Source organism: Solanum pennellii, chromosome 1 (assembly GCF_001406875.1).
Source record: "Solanum pennellii chromosome 1, SPENNV200".
Classification (NCBI taxonomy): Eukaryota; Viridiplantae; Streptophyta; class Magnoliopsida; order Solanales; family Solanaceae; genus Solanum; species Solanum pennellii.
In genome coordinates, this window is record NC_028637.1 from 91,572,191 (window position 1) to 91,590,342 (window position 18,152).

General features: G+C 26.9%; 1 protein-coding gene across 1 annotated transcript; it reads right to left on the bottom strand.

The window, feature by feature from the left end:
• Positions 1-4,012: 4,012 nt before the first annotated feature.
• On the bottom strand, positions 4,013-6,256 carry LOC107014010 (transcription factor bHLH130-like). The gene is made up of 6 exons (XM_015213914.2): positions 5,650-6,256; positions 5,111-5,352; positions 4,859-5,035; positions 4,666-4,731; positions 4,500-4,568; positions 4,013-4,393 (listed from the first exon to the last, which is right to left on the bottom strand). The coding sequence occupies exons 1-6, from the start codon at positions 6,254-6,256 to the stop codon at positions 4,322-4,324; spliced, it is 1,233 nt and encodes a 410-aa protein (XP_015069400.1). The 3' UTR covers positions 4,013-4,321.
• Positions 6,257-18,152: the final 11,896 nt, after the last annotated feature.

An 18,152-nucleotide genomic window follows, 5' to 3' on the forward strand; every position in this document is an offset into this window, starting at 1 on the left:
TTATTTTAGCTTCTTAGATACTCTTAGATTTAGTAATTTGAGGATAGATGTTCTTGTGGTGATGACTTCCAGATTTTGGGAATAATAAGTATTATTAGAAGTTATTTATTGGTTATATTGATGAGTTTTAAGTCTTCCGCATTATATTCTGTTTATTACGGTTGAAATATTGGTAAGAAATTGGGATTAGATTGGTTGGTTCGCTCACATAGGAGAATAAGTGTGGGTGCCACTCGCGGCTCGTTTTGGGTCGTGACAAGTACTTTCTTAGTTTGACACGATTGTCTAGTACATCGTTAGTCTATAATGTTTAGACGAATTATGGAAAATTAAAATGGACTATCATGGAAGAAACTAAAAATTCTTTTAAATGGTGAATTTTCTTATACTACTTGTTAGCAAGGCAAGCTAATTGTGAGACCACCATAAACGAAAGTTGAGATTGAATTTTCTGCGTTATAGGAACGTATACAGATATTTGTGGACCTAGTCATCCACTTAGTGGATTGTTTAGATATTTAATGGTCCTAATAAATGTTTCTTCTATATGGTCTCATGTGTGCCTATTATTATCTCGCAACTTGATGTTTGCAAAAATGTTGGCACAAATAATATGTTACATGCACAATTTTCTTCAGATTAGTTCATTCAATGATGGGATCACGACTCACCTAAAGGGTAAAGTAATTTAGAAGAAATAAATCTAAAAATTACTCTTCGAGTAATAAAATTGAAATTTACTCATATAATAGTAAATCAGAAATTTACTAAAGCAAAAGGCACATGGCGTAGTAAACTTGGAGTTTACGAGTACTACTAATTTTATTAGTTGGCATGAATAATTTGGTCATCCCAAAGATGTGCATACTGAGTAATGAATATACATTGAAAAACTAGAAGATTCTTCAAGAATTCTTTATGTTGCTTGTTCTCGTGATAAAGTTGATTGGATCAACTAAAGTTGGAACTAAATCCCTAAATTCTGAAAAGTATAAAAGGTAAATATGGGCCCGTTCTCCTATTATGTGATATGATAAAATGATGCATCTATAAGATAATCACATGTATTTTTGTTGTCAACATGTAGTTTGACATTCACAAAATTGTTTGTGCAAAAATAATTGAGTTAAGAGCACAATTTCAGAATATGTAATCAAGACAATTTATCTTGATAATATTGATAAATACTGAAGATGATGTGACACTAAATGTCTCAAATAGTAAAATTATTGTTTATGAAAATAAAGCTTCATATGTCTATATGAAATACGATATTGCATACAAAAGTAATTGTATGCATCAGACCGATAAATTATGATCAAATTTTCTTTCAATTGATTTATGGTTGGGGACCAAATATTTTTCAACTGATTATTTTGATATGTGGTATATAATCAATGAATATACATTGACGCACAAGGATAGATTCTCCAAAGATTGAGATATATGTTAGTTTGTCTAACATAAGGGGGAGACTAGAAGCAACAGAAGAGTTGTAAATACTCCTATTAAATGTCCCTTAAGGATAAAGTCTATGATAGACTAATCAGTTTTAAATAAAATAATCCTTGAAAAAGGGGGAAGATCAAAGAATCAAAATGATCATAATAAGGAGACAATGTGCTCTTGGAGAGCCCACGACATAACACTTTATGAAACCTCATGAGAGGGGTAGCTACCCAAAAATAATGAAGTGATGAGATCTCAATAAGTTTTGTCGTATTGTGAATCGATACAAAAAGATATATCGTTGACGATATCTTTGATACAATAGCGCGCAATATTGTAAAAGATAATGAGGATATGAATTCTACATCTATTAAAGCATGCTTGTGTAGAAATAATTATCAAGTGAAAAGTGGAATGATGCATCTTGGTAAGCGTAAAGCTTATTTGACTTGCAATCTAGGCACTAAAAGATGTCATACATCTAATATTGAATGTTGTTACTTGACAAAATTGATATGAAAATATCCAATGGGTTAAAAATCTAAAGCATATACAAGTTTTTGGAAAACTTGTTTATCATCCTCATAAGGATTAAATAGATTCAAAATGCATTGAGCTTATACAAGTATTATTATGCAAGTTGATGACTAGAATTGAAACTCTTGGCAATAGATTATTTGCTTAAAGAAGTTGAAGTAAGGAACTTGCATAAATCTTTGACCCTGAAGGGAAGATTTATAAAAGCAGATAGAAAAAAGCATATTTCATCAAGGTTTTTCTACACTCATGAGCTCCCAAGAATGGTGATATCAACATGCAAGAGGTATGTTCAAGTAATATTATTGTTGATTTATTCACCAAGTCTCTATCAACTACAACTTTCAAGAAGATGGTGCACAAGCTTAGAAAACAAAGATTCAAGTCTCTGGATTGATGTTCACATTAGGGGAGCTAATACGTGATGTACTCTTTTTCCCTCACAAGGCTTTGTCCCATTGGGTTTTCCCTGTAAAGTTTTTAATGAGGCATCCATAATGCGTATTATTAGATATGTGTACTCTTTTTCCTTCACTAGATTTTTTTCCCACTGGGTTTTATCTAGTAAGGTTTTAACGAGGCACATAATCTAACGACATTCAAGGGGGAGTGTTATAAACAATTTGTATTATAGTGTGTCTAATTATGTGGAGTCCTTGTAGGATATGGTTAGGAATCCTACTTGGATACCAAGTAGGTTTTCCCTATAAATAAAGGGTTTTTCTTCATTGTAAATAAGATTTGTGAAAGATCTTTGAATCCTGAATATACCTAAAGAGAAATAAGAAGTTTTTTCTCTTCTCCCTACTTTCTTCTTCTAAATTTATATAGTTTCATAACACTATCCGTCTTTTAAAGTAAGTATTATTTTAGTAAAAATAATATAATAATACATTAAAACAAAAATTTACAATTATTTTTAGTTATATCATTATGTTAAAGAATTTTTTTCAATAGTTCCCAATGTTTAAAAATATAATAAATAAATAGAGGTAAGTAACTAAGCAAATGATAGTATCTTATATATATTATTATTTTTTAATGAATTTGAAAAAAGCTAAAATGATACTTAATTTACTAGTTCATGTATATATATGATATAATTTTTTGGCTACTTAATTTACTAGTTCATGTATATATATGATATAATTTTTTGGCTGCTTATTTTGAACTTTGAACTACTTTATTTTTGCTTGCAAGTACAAAAGGTGGCTCAATTAAATCAAATTCAATTTTATTACTTCAACTAATAAATTTTTTATATTGTGAATTTTACTATCTTGATCAATTGATAAGTTCCATAAACTTACTCCCCCCACATGAATGTAGCTTCTCCAGAAACTACAGAGAGGTGTTTAATCAAATTTAATAAATAAACACAAAAATCAACATAAAATCAGAAAAAGTAGTTTTTGTTGAATTTTGTAAATTACCGCCAATACTTCATATCAAATTCAAAGAAAATAAAAAGAACTTATATAAACTATTGATAATACACCATCACACTTAATAATAAATTAATTATTATTTAAATTACATGTAAAAATGAATGAGTTATATAATTCTGTTAAATATCTTTATTTCTCGATATATCTTTTAAAGAAAATGATTTAAAATATATACTAGATTAAGCTTAATCAATATTTTTATTTAGTTTGACTTCTCGATTTAATTCGATTTTTCGATTGGATGGTATACCCTGTCTGTAATTCTTCTTTACTCATTGAGTACCCTATTAAATAAGTTACTCCTTTTTCCCTCTCTAAGGGAAAGAATAGTCCACAAATTTTTTCAAAAAGGATAGAGATATTATTATATAATATAGTTTGAAACCAAACTTTTACTTATTTGCATAGTGCATGACCCCACTGTTTTGTTTCTATGCGATAACACGATGCACTAAGCTCTTTTAATAAACAAGATTTAGACAAGGATTGAATTAGATTTTATCTTGTATTTTGACAAACAATTATTTGCACGATTTGAACTTGTTATTTCGGAGTCACTCTTAACAGAATAAGTTATGTACTCTTTCCAATCGATATTATCTGTCTTATAAAGTTTCGAATCAACTAATAACACAGTTAAATTCCAATGAACAACAGCATAATACAATAATCATGTGCTCCTATACATCTAGATTGTACTCACTAGACTGTTATTTGATTAGTATTAGATCTAATCAAACTCAATAATACATTGAAAACTACACTTGCCTTATTGCTAAATAAAAACAAGTAAAACCATATTTCCAGCATATTAGGGTAGAAAGAGAGTTTATTTACTCTCCTTTTCCATCTAACTTCACCTATTACTATCTGTACACGAGACTATTTCATGTTGTTCCATTTGAATATTGCAGCTGCTTACTTGTACACGAGCATTTCGCCTTTTTATCGGTCAGTGTCTGGCATTACATAAGTGTAAATTTGGTAAGAAGATATAAATGTTGCTTGATAGATTGATTCATGTGAGTACTTCATGGAGATAAAAAAACTTTTTTTGGTCATTACCTGGACTTGTTTCTGAAGGTCTTTAATGTAATCAACTGCCAAATCTAACATATCAGCTGTGTTTGTTTGCTGCCATTTCATTGAATAAGAAAACATGTGAGTTGAGTTCTTCCTACCTTCTTTTAGACGAAAATTGATTGATACAACAAACATGACTAGAATTTACCTTGTCCATATTTGGGAAAAGATCTTGCAGTTTTTTCATTCTTTCACTAATCCGAGTACGTCTCATCTACACAAATTGTTAAACAAGAAAATGAGAACTTAACGCGAACAACAAGTTTCATCATAGTGTGTGGCACTTCAAGTATAAACATATGATTGATCGGAAAACTAGGTAAACAAGACAGAATTTTTACCCTTTCTGCAATACTTCGTGGGTGCGTAGCACAGCCTCGTTTAGCACGTATTTTGCAAGGCACTGAATCTTGTTGGAACTGTAGGTATTTCTCTATGGCAGCCATCTCAGAAGATGTCTTAGGCAAGCTTAAATGATGAGATAAACCAGAAGAAGTGTAGTTTCTTGATTCGTCATTCTAACAAACAAAACGAAACGTTTATTAGTAACAGATACAACAACAAGATCAACAGACAGAAACTAGAATAGCTACCTGATTAGTCATTCCATTGAAATTACTAGAGAACATTTTCAGATCATCATCTCTATTTCTCTTCAAGGAATTAAACGACGCGCCGTTCCAAGATTCATTCTCAGCAATGCTAGGCATCAAGTTTGAGGTAGATGATTGATTAGTTGAGTAACTTATATGATTGTTGAAACCATTAGTTGATGTACTTGCTTCCCTGTTAGTCCCAACACTTGCTCCGAAATTCCCAACTTCTCTCATAAATCCTGTAACGAAACAACAAATTTCCCCATTTCTGATCACTACTATATCAAAACTATATCAAAAGCATCAAGCAAATCCATCATCGAGGGAACATTACTAATCTCTTCACACCATTTTCAAATTAACCAAAAGTTCAAATAGAGGCACAAATTGCTTCATAGATACTAAAATTAACTAGAAGTGAACTCTCTGTATAAACGTCACACAATCAATCTACTAATCAAAAGTTTAAGCCAGTGAATCTGATGATGTTTTCATGAATTGAACAAATCAAAAGTTAAAAGAGTAAAGCAGCATACCATTGAAGAATCCAGCTGGTGAACTGCTTTGTCTGATGAGATCAGAGTCACCATTTCCATTACTCAAATTTGCTCTAGTTTGCATTTGCACCCCTACACTATAAGAAACACCACCGTTCTCATATCTATTTTGTACACCATTTTCATTCCCAAATTCAATCTCCTCACCAATCTCCTGTTTCAAAGAAGTACCAAACTGAAGCTGATTCTTCTGGTTTTGATCATTCAGATCTCGAGTACCATTGTTGTTGTTGGTGTCGTTATTGTTCAATAAGGCGGTGAACATGGAATCCGAATCAGAACTCGAAGACCCATCACCGGTAATGAAATTTTCGCCGGAATTATTCCCGTCTCCGTCAAGAATTCCGGCGAAAAACGAACTTGGAGCTGACCTGTACCTCGTTAACCCACCGGAATTACTCTGCTGAAACTGTGACTGTTGCTGAAAAAAATCAGAACCCATCATTTCTTTGCTCCTAAAGAACTCAGGCTCCATTCCTTCACCATTTTTGAAGCTCGAAGAACCCCCACCACCCCCACCACCACCGGAAAACAAGAAACTACTCAACTTATCCATTTCTCTAGAAATTGGCTCTGAGCTAAACATAATCAAGATTTTAATAATATTTTTTTGGAATTATAGCTTCAATTTTTTTCGAATTTTAGCGAAGAAGAAGAAGGAAAATGGCGTATGAGCTAGCAAGCAATTTCTTTGGGTGCTTATTTGACAGAGCAATTTATCGAGCAGAATTGATGGGGACTTGTGCGTGGTAAGTAATATAATGACCAAATTACCCTTTGTGGACAATTTTCGTTTTACCATTTTTATCCTTTTTTGTCTTTTTGTGTCAAAGGGAATGGCTTTTGATTAGTTTACTAATTTATTTTTAACCTTGATTAATAATATTTAGTTAAGTGAAGATTATCTTAATACTACTTTTATGAAGCTTAGCTTAAGGATAAAGTGAGATTAGCTGTGTTTGTTTCTTGTCTTGTCTTTTAGTTCCAAACAAACGTAAAATTAAGATTTGGAGTGTTCTTTGAGTAAGAGAAGAGGCAACATGTGATTTAAAATTTGTAGTTAATTCTACTTAATTATTCTTAATTTTTTTACTTAACTTTAATTTTAATTTAAGCTTACCCAATAGTGAGACAGGTAATAGTGTTTTTCGAGAAGTTAAAGTTTTATAATAGTAATTTTTGGTTTATCTTTAATGTTATGAAAAGAATTAAAGATTGATAAATAATTGAATAATATATCGAGGAAAAGTCAGAAATGTCTATTTACCTTAGTGTTTTATAACTTTGTTTTATAATATTTTTACTAATAGTTTTTCTAACTATTTTTTTGTATTATTATTTTTATAATTATATTTTGATACTTTTTCTACTGAATCAAAAATCTATTTTTCTCTTTCAAAAATAACAACAATAAGGCAATATGGCTAAAACTCTATGATGATTAATTTTATTATTTTAGCCAAACAAAATTTAGATATAGCCAAAGTTTGTTGTGAACAGAAAGTTTCTCTTTTTTCTTGTTTTCCCATTTTATGGCTACAATACAAAAAAATAAAAATAAAAATATAATAATAATAATAATTTAAAAAAAAAAAGAAAAGTTGACTCAAAAACAGCTTATCAAACAAATCGGCAAGTACGTGGATTTGGCAAAACCAGTTAAAGAAATAAATTTTTTTAATTAAATCACATGTGTTCGATCATATTATTTAAAAAATAATCCCTTCGGTCAAAATAAGGAAAAATTTCAATTTTTTGACTTCCCATAATTGATGACTTTTTTCTTAGGATTTATCTACGAACTTTCTTGGAATGGAAAAGTTCATCTTTGTAAAAAAAAATAAAAAAAAAAAGATTATACTATGTTGATAAAAAAAAAAGTTATTGACAAAAGGTAAAAGTTTTAAAAAGTGGGCAATTTATATGCTCTCTTTTTAGGATTTTTTTAAAGCTAAGCCTTCGTGTTGAAGATTATATTGATAGAAGAAATTTTTGAAAATTATAAGATTGGACAGTAAATTATTTCGTTTGTTCAGAATTGTTTGACAGATATATTAAAAAATAGGTGTTTAAGATTATTTTATTTAAAATATTCGTTGAATTAATATTTCACCTAGTACAAATGAAATTGATCCATATTTGTCCGTATAGATAGCTAGATAGTAAAGTTCAATATTTAAAATTCTCACTGATAAATTGTGGTGATTATTTATTTTATAATTTTTCTTCTCTATTTTTCCATTTCTGAAAAAAAAAGTCAGAAAACTTATACAATTTCAAATTACACAATCATATATAAGTTAATAATTAAATTATATATTTAATCAAAACCGATTGAATTAAGGATCAATACATCGTGATCTTCTCATTGTTAATTGACTACTTGATGTTTAGCAATTAAAGTTTAAAATAATCATTGCTTAGACTTGAGATAAACTATTTGTCTTTTCCATGTTTGGATAGATTACATGTTATTCTCGTTCTTCAATATTACTTGACTCATATTGACTTAACATAATTCTTAAGAAAAGTTTTTCTTCCTTTATTCGTTTTTACTTATCAATTGTTTAAAAAATAAATTTTTACCTTTAATTGTCATTTTTGATATATAAAAAACACAAAGAATGTCTATTTTACTCTCCTAAAAAAAAACTCTTATTTAAGTATAAAAAGTCTAAGCTGGACAAGTAAAACTTTATAGAGAGTTTTAAATGTGTATTTTACTAAACTAACGTGAGTAATGATACGTTGAAAATTCCAAATTTAACTACTATCATTTTATTCAATAATTTGATACTAATTACTAAGTATAAAGGAAAAATATGATAAAATTCTCTTGATTTTCTTAATTAAACCAGTAAAATGAAACATGTAATTTGATATAGAAATCAAGTAATATGAAACAATATGAAATATACCTAGAGCATGTTTATGTTTAATTAATCATGAATTTATTTTTTAAAAAAAGTCAACCTAGCTTATCTTTCAAAATTAGAATAGGATGTTTATTGTTTGGTTTTATAGTTGACTTTGACCATCTCCTTCATAATTAATGGTACTACAAATATTAAGCATTGACAAAATCATTTAAAACCAGCTTTTTTTCCTCCTAAAAGAGGGGAGAAAAATAAAATCATTAACACGACAGATATAAAAACTTGTCAGCACAAGTATTTGGATAAAATCAATTAATACAAAGATATGTGTTTTACATATGAAATTTGAGGGTAGTTTAATTTAAAGATATTATTAATATTAAGAAATTAGGATTGGTGCTAGATAGATTAGCTATGCAGTAATTAATAATGTAATTAGTAGGGGTGTTTCAACTAAATTGGTAGCATAAAGCTAATTTTAATAAGATACTTTAGATTTATCTAATAAGATTTATAATGTATGGGAAGTAGGAGTAGGGTAGAGATATAGGGTGGTGGGTGAGTCTTCATAGACGGAGCGAAGTAGAGATGCGTTGAAGATTGAGAAGGATATAATCAACGTAAAATATATTAGTGGGCAGAAATGAGTTTAATGTCAAATTATTATACACGTGAATTCATAATCCTTATATATAATATTTCATAGAAATTTATTTAATTTATTATATTTTGACACTTAATATAGAATATGCTATAAATCGATAGAAAATTACATTTGATTGAAGGATAAATGAATATCCAAAGGAAGATGGATCAATTTTTACTTAATATTCCCTCCTCTCTCCTGTCTCCGATGTGCATCTGCGCTATAAAAATTACTTTATTTTTTAATTATAAGCGAACATGGAAAAATTTAAAATTATCTTACACACCCTAATGTGTATGTGCCTCATTGACTATATGTTTAGTTGTTAACCATACTAGTCTTTGGAAGGTGATTGGTTCAAAACTACATTATTATAAGAAGGTATTAATGTCAAGTTGCTTAATTAGTTATTAATTGAGATTATATTGCTTAATAAAAACATGAATCTGAGTAGCATAAGTGGCTTAACACTACTAAACCACATGTACTAAAAAATTATAAAGAAATAACAACTTGTCATAAATGGTCACTACTCACTATAATAATAACCCCTCTCTATATGTAGAACATGAGGTAGTGTATTGATGGTGTAAACCATTAAGCACCAAAAGCCACATACACAATATTTCTAAATCAAAAGAGATATATACCTACTAATTGGGGTGGGCTTAGAGGATTCTAATATATTGTTCAATCGAATTTAATGTTTTTAATTTTTGTAAGATGAGCGATAATTATAATATTTAAATTATATTAAAATAATTGAATTCAAAAATTAAAAATACATGAATGATAATTGAAATATTTGGGTCAAATTGATTTATTTATTGTTCAATTTAAAAAATCAAAATAAAAAGCTTTGAATCATTCGTCTTCTTATCACTCATTACAAATATATTTATTGAAGATCATTCGTTCGAATTTCATCTTACTTGAATATTTTGCGGAGTCCAAAATTAAAAAGATAAAAAAGTTGAGCAAAATTTTAGAAAGATAACAAAATTGGGTATAAAATCAAAATGACAATATTTAAATAAAGTTGTTGACGAATATATATATATATATAAAAGACTCATATAATATGAGTCTTCCTTTTTTAAAAACGGCGCTGAATTTTTTTAATAAAGAAAATATTCCCACCTCGTTAGTTATTTAACCGTTTGTTATTTTTATTTTTTTTCTATGTAAATAAAAATGTAGGTGACACGATCAAATTTAATATTGTTTTTATATAATTTGAGAATTTATCTTTATATAATATGAGATTTTATTTTTAAATATATAATTTAAACTTTATCAATATTAGGATGATGTTTTTTTTAATAATTAATTAACATTTCAAAAGTGTTTTGAAAAAAAAAATATTTTCACTATAATTCAAAGTACCTTCATTTTTTAATAAAAGAGTTGATCAAATATCTTAATTTAAAAATAAAAATATTATTTTCACATAATTTTTCAAAAATTGACTAAACGAACTATATTATATTTATTTGTTAGAAACAAATTTTTTACATGAAACCTTTAATCTGCTGGGCCCTACTTTTGAGCCCCACGGCGGCTACCACCTGACCATACCGACATCCCAGCCCCACCCAAAGAATATGTTTTTTTAAAAAAATAAAAAATAAAACTTATAAAATTTAAAAAAATTACAAATGTTGCAAAATCATTATAGAAAAATTTAATTACTCACCTAAATTATATTATATTATTAAAATATTGATAGTCAATCAAACTTTTAATCTGATTGTAATTTATTTATATGACTTTTAAATATTTTAAATTATTAATTATTATAATATTTTTGAGACCGAATACAATTTAAATTTGATAAATGCATTGCTTGTGAAATATTTGTCCGTGTATGTTCTATAGATTTACCCGTTGTTGATTGGAAGTTGGAAAGTGATATTCAAAAGAAACGATTGCTTAATTACATTATTGAATTTGAAATCTGTATTTAGTGGTAACAGCGTTGAATATTGCCCAATAAATTGTTTACCAATGACGAAAGAATATGAACTTTCTACTTGTGATCGTCACGAATTGAATTATGATCATATAAAAAAGCTATATATTTTTAAAAATTTACAATATACATACTTAAATTTTATAATATCTTTTTAAAATTTTATCACATAAAATGAAAAATCGATCAGAAAAAGACACTCCACTTCGAAATAAAAAGAGAAGAATATTTTAAGGAAGGGATTATTGTACATTTTATTTTATTCACCTTATCCGATAAGCAATTGTCGTAGGAATTGTATTTTTTTAAAAAAAAGAAAAAAACACATTTCTTTTTGCCCTTTTTATTCCTATGGAATGGGACAAAAGGTTCTTCAAATTCTTATAAATTGTACACAATTATATTCACTTTACGTGGCCAAATTCACACTTCTAAAAAGGTATTTTGCTACAATTTTAAGATAACTTAAAAATATTATAAATTGGAATTTACATATTGGCCTAACTTAAGGTGTTTGATAAATAAATTTATTGCGTACATGAATTAATATGATTTCAAAATAGCTGTGATCTCTCTAATTTTTAATAGAATATTAAATTTAAATATTTAAAAAACGAAAAAAATAATATGATGTACTTAACATGTGTAACTTTCGAACAATTAAAATGCATGTCTAATCATTTTAGATTGGAAAGGTGTTAGATTTAATTATATTTAGAAATATATAACCATATAAAATAACAGTATAACCTTAACGTAACATGAATGACTAAATTATAATATATTTAATGATTCTGACAATTATGAATATTGACAAATAAAAGTATAAAAAATATAAAAAATCAAGATTTCATTTAAATACAATCAATTAAATATCACAAAAATTTAAACTAAAATTTATCAATATTTGAAAGGATAAAATTTCTTTAAAAAGTCATACTAAAAAGATGATATAGATGTGATTATAGTTTTAAAAAAAAAACATGTAGAATAAATTTAATAAGATAGATACATTGCAATCTTCCACTATAACTAAGTGAATGACGAGTTCTTTAGTCACCATGCATCAACCAATATAGAATTGCGACCTGTAATAAGTGAATTTGAATTTAACTAAACATAATAGAAATAATATTCTTTTTTATTAAAAATTTTATTATTAAAATCATATAATTTATATTTAATCAAAACTAATATAAATATCAAAACCCAAAAAAAAAATCAACAATTAAGCTTTTACAGGCACATACATGAATTAGCTTTCATACATTGAACATTGAACATTTCTTATATACTTTGGATTTTAATACATAACTGTGAAAATGAAACATATAGTCGACAAAAATAATATATTACATTACTTATATAGAGGTGTGGGGTATGGTTGAATCCTGAACATAACATCAAATCAACTATATTTATATATTATATTCTATTGAGTGAAAGTATATATTTTTTTAATTTTAATTTGTTTTTTTAATTTTTAATTTAAGTTATAAAATTTAAAAAAAACATTTTAATATATGCTTTCCCTCAATAGAATATAATATATAAATTTTTTGATTTGATGTTAAAATCGAATAAAAGAATGAAAAATAAGTTGAGTATTAAAATGATATATGTTCATGTCAGAAGATAAAATCAGAATAAAATTTCAATATATTATATTCTATTGAGTAAAAGTATATATTTTTTTAATTTTAATTTTTTTTTTTAGTTTTTAATTTAAGTTATAAAATTAAAAAAAACATTTTTATATATGCTTGCCCTCAATAGAATATAATATATAAATTTTTTGATTTGATGTTAAAATGAATAAAAAAATGAAAAATGTGTTGAGTATTAATATGATATATGTTCATGTCAGAAGATAAAATCAGAACAAAATTTCTACTACTATATGATACATACAAATCAAATTGATTTGAATTTTTATGTCCTAAAAAACGACAGATAGTTTGTCTGTTATCACTAAATAATAGAAAACTATACCTAAATTTATTAATTGACAAATTATTTTGAAAATTGTATTAGATATACCTGAGTTATTTAGTGATAAATTTCTTAGACACACTCTTTTTTTTCAAGTGATAGTGTATAAATAAATATATTTATTAGATTATTTAAAAAATAATACAATAATTGTTATAATATGAATAAAAATAAGACAAAGCAACTTATTATAACAAAATATAAATATAAACTACATGAAATAACAATTATTTATGCTTTTAATTTAAAGATGTTTATGGAAATGAAAATGATAGAAGAGAAGATGAATTTATTTTTCGTTGTTGAGGAAGTGGCAACTATGCAATTATTTATAGGACTGTTGGAAAAGCTGCCCAACTAAAACTTGAGAATTAATTGTTTTTCTTTTTCGAGTCGTCTGTTTTATTTTATTTTTTTAAAAATATATACTTTTTAAAAAAATATTTTTAATTTTTTAGATGATATATTTAAAATCGAAGAATCAGTGTATCTATAATTTAGGACTTCGGATCAAATAACAAACTAAAATAAAGAGTGTGTAAATTTCCTATGAGTTCTATTTTAATTTTTACTTAAAAACTCCTTTTAACTCAGATTTTATTTTATTTAAAAAGAAAAAACTCAAAGAAGAAATAAGGAATCTAAAATTTTACCTTTTGCTTTTATGGATTCGTGATGGATTTGGAATTAGATTTGGGGGAATCTTATACCAGTGAATTATTATTGTTTCCATAATTGGAAACTTTTACTTATTTATTTTTATTTTTTATCCAAAATGAAAAATTAATACAGAAAAAAAAACATTTCTTTTTGGTAAGAATTTTTTGCCATATGTGTAAAAAGATGCTACTACATTGCAAGAATATCCTCATAAATATTTAAATGATAATGCTAATATTATAACTAATCAACTATTTATGGACAAGCCATTCGTCAAGAAAGAGATGATATTTTTAGTAATTCTTGCTTAGTGGAAGCAGGTCACCAATCGATGATATAATTTGAATATGAGTAGATATTATTTCCGTTCCAATAATTAAATTGATAAAATGGAATAAGCAATTAAGATTTGACTCTAAACTCATTTTTCATACTCAGGGTTAAAAGAACGATATTACTATAGAGAACGAAAAACATAAAACATAATTTGATAAAATAAATAAGGGAAATTGTATATAATAGCAAACTAATAACCTAAAATAAATAGAGTAGCTAGGGTTTGATTTAATTGTGTTCCTTAGCAAACGTTTGCAAAAAATTGTCAGGCGCCTCTCTCCCAAATATCTCGCTCGCCACTCTCCTAAATCTCGCTCGCCACCCTCGCCTTTCTCACTTATACAAACAGAAGCGAAATGTATAAATTGCGTTTATGTTTGTATAAAGCGTGAGAAAATTGTATATACACATGCAAGTACATATATTTTCGTCCTATACACTTATAATTATACAATAAAAATACTCCCCTGCCCAGTTTCTTGTGCCTTTCTCTCTTTCTCGTTTTATACCATTTTCAAATTGTATCTAATTTCTCTCTTTCTCGTTTTATACCATTTTCAAATTGTATCTAATTTCTCTCTTTCTCGTTTTATACCATTTTCAAATTGTATCTAATTTCTCTCTTTCTCGTTTTATACCATTTTCAAATTGTATCTAATTTCTCTCTTTCTCGTTTTATACCATTTTCAAATTGTATCTAATTTCTCTCTTTCTCGTTTTATACCATTTTCAAATTGTATCTAATTTCTCTCTTTCTCGTTTTATACCATTTTCAAATTGTATCTAATTTCTCTCTTTCTCGTTTTATACCATTTTCAAATTGTATCTAATTTCTCTCTTTCTCGTTTTATACCATTTTCAAATTGTATCTAATTTCTCTCTTTCTCGTTTTATACCATTTTCAAATTGTATCTAATTTCTCTCTTTCTCGTTTTATACCATTTTCAAATTGTATCTAATTTCTCTCTTTCTCGTTTTATACCATTTTCAAATTGTATCTAATTTCTCTCTTTCTCGTTTTATACCATTTTCAAATTGTATCTAATTTCTCTCTTTCTCGTTTTATACCATTTTCAAATTGTATCTAATTTCTCTCTTTCTCGTTTTATACCATTTTCAAATTGTATCTAATTTCTCTCTTTCTCGTTTTATACCATTTTCAAATTGTATCTAATTTCTCTCTTTCTCGTTTTATACCATTTTCAAATTGTATCTAATTTCTCTCTTTCTCGTTTTATACCATTTTCAAATTGTATCTAATTTCTCTCTTTCTCGTTTTATACCATTTTCAAATTGTATCTAATTTCTCTCTTTCTCGTTTTATACCATTTTCAAATTGTATCTAATTTCTCTCTTTCTCGTTTTATACCATTTTCAAATTGTATCTAATTTCTCTCTTTCTCGTTTTATACCATTTTCAAATTGTATCTAATTTCTCTCTTTCTCGTTTTATACCATTTTCAAATTGTATCTAATTTCTCTCTTTCTCGTTTTATACCATTTTCAAATTGTATCTAATTTCTCTCTTTCTCGTTTTATACCATTTTCAAATTGTATCTAATTTCTCTCTTTCTCGTTTTATACCATTTTCAAATTGTATCTAATTTCTCTCTTTCTCGTTTTATACCATTTTCAAATTGTATCTAATTTCTCTCTTTCTCGTTTTATACCATTTTCAAATTGTATCTAATTTCTCTCTTTCTCGTTTTATACCATTTTCAAATTGTATCTAATTTCTCTCTTTCTCGTTTTATACCATTTTCAAATTGTATCTAATTTCTCTCTTTCTCGTTTTATACCATTTTCAAATTGTATCTAATTTCTCTCTTTCTCGTTTTATACCATTTTCAAATTGTATCTAATTTCTCTCTTTCTCGTTTTATACCATTTTCAAATTGTATCTAATTTCTCTCTTTCTCGTTTTATACCATTTTCAAATTGTATCTAATTTCTCTCTTTCTCGTTTTATACCATTTTCAAATTGTATCTAATTTCTCTCTTTCTCGTTTTATACCATTTTCAAATTGTATCTAATTTCTCTCTTTCTCGTTTTATACCATTTTCAAATTGTATCTAATTTCTCTCTTTCTCGTTTTATACCATTTTCAAATTGTATCTAATTTCTCTCTTTCTCGTTTTATACCATTTTCAAATTGTATCTAATTTCTCTCTTTCTCGTTTTATACCATTTTCAAATTGTATCTAATTTCTCTCTTTCTCGTTTTATACCATTTTCAAATTGTATCTAATTTCTCTCTTTCTCGTTTTATACCATTTTCAAATTGTATCTAATTTCTCTCTTTCTCGTTTTATACCATTTTCAAATTGTATCTAATTTCTCTCTTTCTCGTTTTATACCATTTTCAAATTGTATCTAATTTCTCTCTTTCTCGTTTTATACCATTTTCAAATTGTATCTAATTTCTCTCTTTCTCGTTTTATACCATTTTCAAATTGTATCTAATTTCTCTCTTTCTCGTTTTATACCATTTTCAAATTGTATCTAATTTCTCTCTTTCTCGTTTTATACCATTTTCAAATTGTATCTAATTTCTCTCTTTCTCGTTTTATACCATTTTCAAATTGTATCTAATTTCTCTCTTTCTCGTTTTATACCATTTTCAAATTGTATCTAATTTCTCTCTTTCTCGTTTTATACCATTTTCAAATTGTATCTAATTTCTCTCTTTCTCGTTTTATACCATTTTCAAATTGTATCTAATTTCTCTCTTTCTCGTTTTATACCATTTTCAAATTGTATCTAATTTCTCTCTTTCTCGTTTTATACCATTTTCAAATTGTATCTAATTTCTCTCTTTCTCGTTTTATACCATTTTCAAATTGTATCTAATTTCTCTCTTTCTCGTTTTATACCATTTTCAAATTGTATCTAATTTCTCTCTTTCTCGTTTTATACCATTTTCAAATTGTATCTAATTTCTCTCTTTCTCGTTTTATACCATTTTCAAATTGTATCTAATTTCTCTCTTTCTCGTTTTATACCATTTTCAAATTGTATCTAATTTCTCTCTTTCTCGTTTTATACCATTTTCAAATTGTATCTAATTTCTCTCTTTCTCGTTTTATACAATTCGATTCAATTGTATATTCTTTGTCAAGTCTCTTTTGTCTCTCTCTCTTTCTCATTTTATACAAATTCAAATTGTATATAATCGTTCTATACACTTATAATAATACAATTCGTTTTATACACTTCGTTTTCATACAGTTCTCTGCCAAGTGTCTTTCTCTTTCTTGTTTTATACACTTTGTTTTATACAATTTGCTTCAACTGTATATTTATAGCGAATTATACAGTTTCTATGTTTGCTATGGAGCGCAATTATGCAAATTTTGCTATAACATATAAATATGAATTTTTTATTTGCTATATGTGAAAGTTGCCCAATAAATAATTTATTATAAGATTTTTATATTACATGAAAATATAATATATTATATAAATTATTTTCTTTACAGCCGACACTTGCTTTCCATTTATTTTCTCACACACACATGCCTTCTACGGCACTATATGAAGCTACCCAAAAAAGACCAAGAAAAAGTTGTCTGTATCCTCTAATGCTTTTATTTCTTCAAAAATAATCTTGTGAATGCTTTTTTTCTTTTTTTCTAATATCTATCATTATTAATTTTATTCGATTTACTTTTCTTCTCATCCCTTTCTGCAATCTTTTTTTGTTCTCGACGTACCCTTATATGGATAAATTACCCAGAAAAAAATAATGTTACATATCAAACATAGGATTCAAAGATGGCGAAAATGTCATACAAGGAGTATGAAATTTGGCGAAGTGATTTGGGAGACCAAACATATAAGTAACAGAATTAGAATTTCGAATTTATAATTTTAAAATTTCAATTAGTTTGATCCTCAAATCTGAAGATAAACCATGTATACCCACCACCCACCCCCACAAAAATATCAAACTGTGGTCCGATCAAGAAGAACAAGATGATATTGTACCTTTGATTTGTT

What these genes read in the sequence shown, in the direction of transcription:
- LOC107014010 (XM_015213914.2), bottom strand. Translation starts at nt 6,256, where the DNA reads ATGTTTAGCTCAGAGCCAATTTCTAGAGAAATGGATAAGTTGAGTAGT. An exon ending in TCAATGGAATGACTAATCAG is followed by an intron (nt 5,036 to 5,110) that starts GTAGCTATTCTA and finishes TTTGTTTGTTAG; the next exon opens with AATGACGAATCAAGAAACTA. An exon ending in TTTTCCCAAATATGGACAAG is followed by an intron (nt 4,569 to 4,665) that starts GTAAATTCTAGT and finishes ATGAAATGGCAG; the next exon opens with CAAACAAACACAGCTGATAT.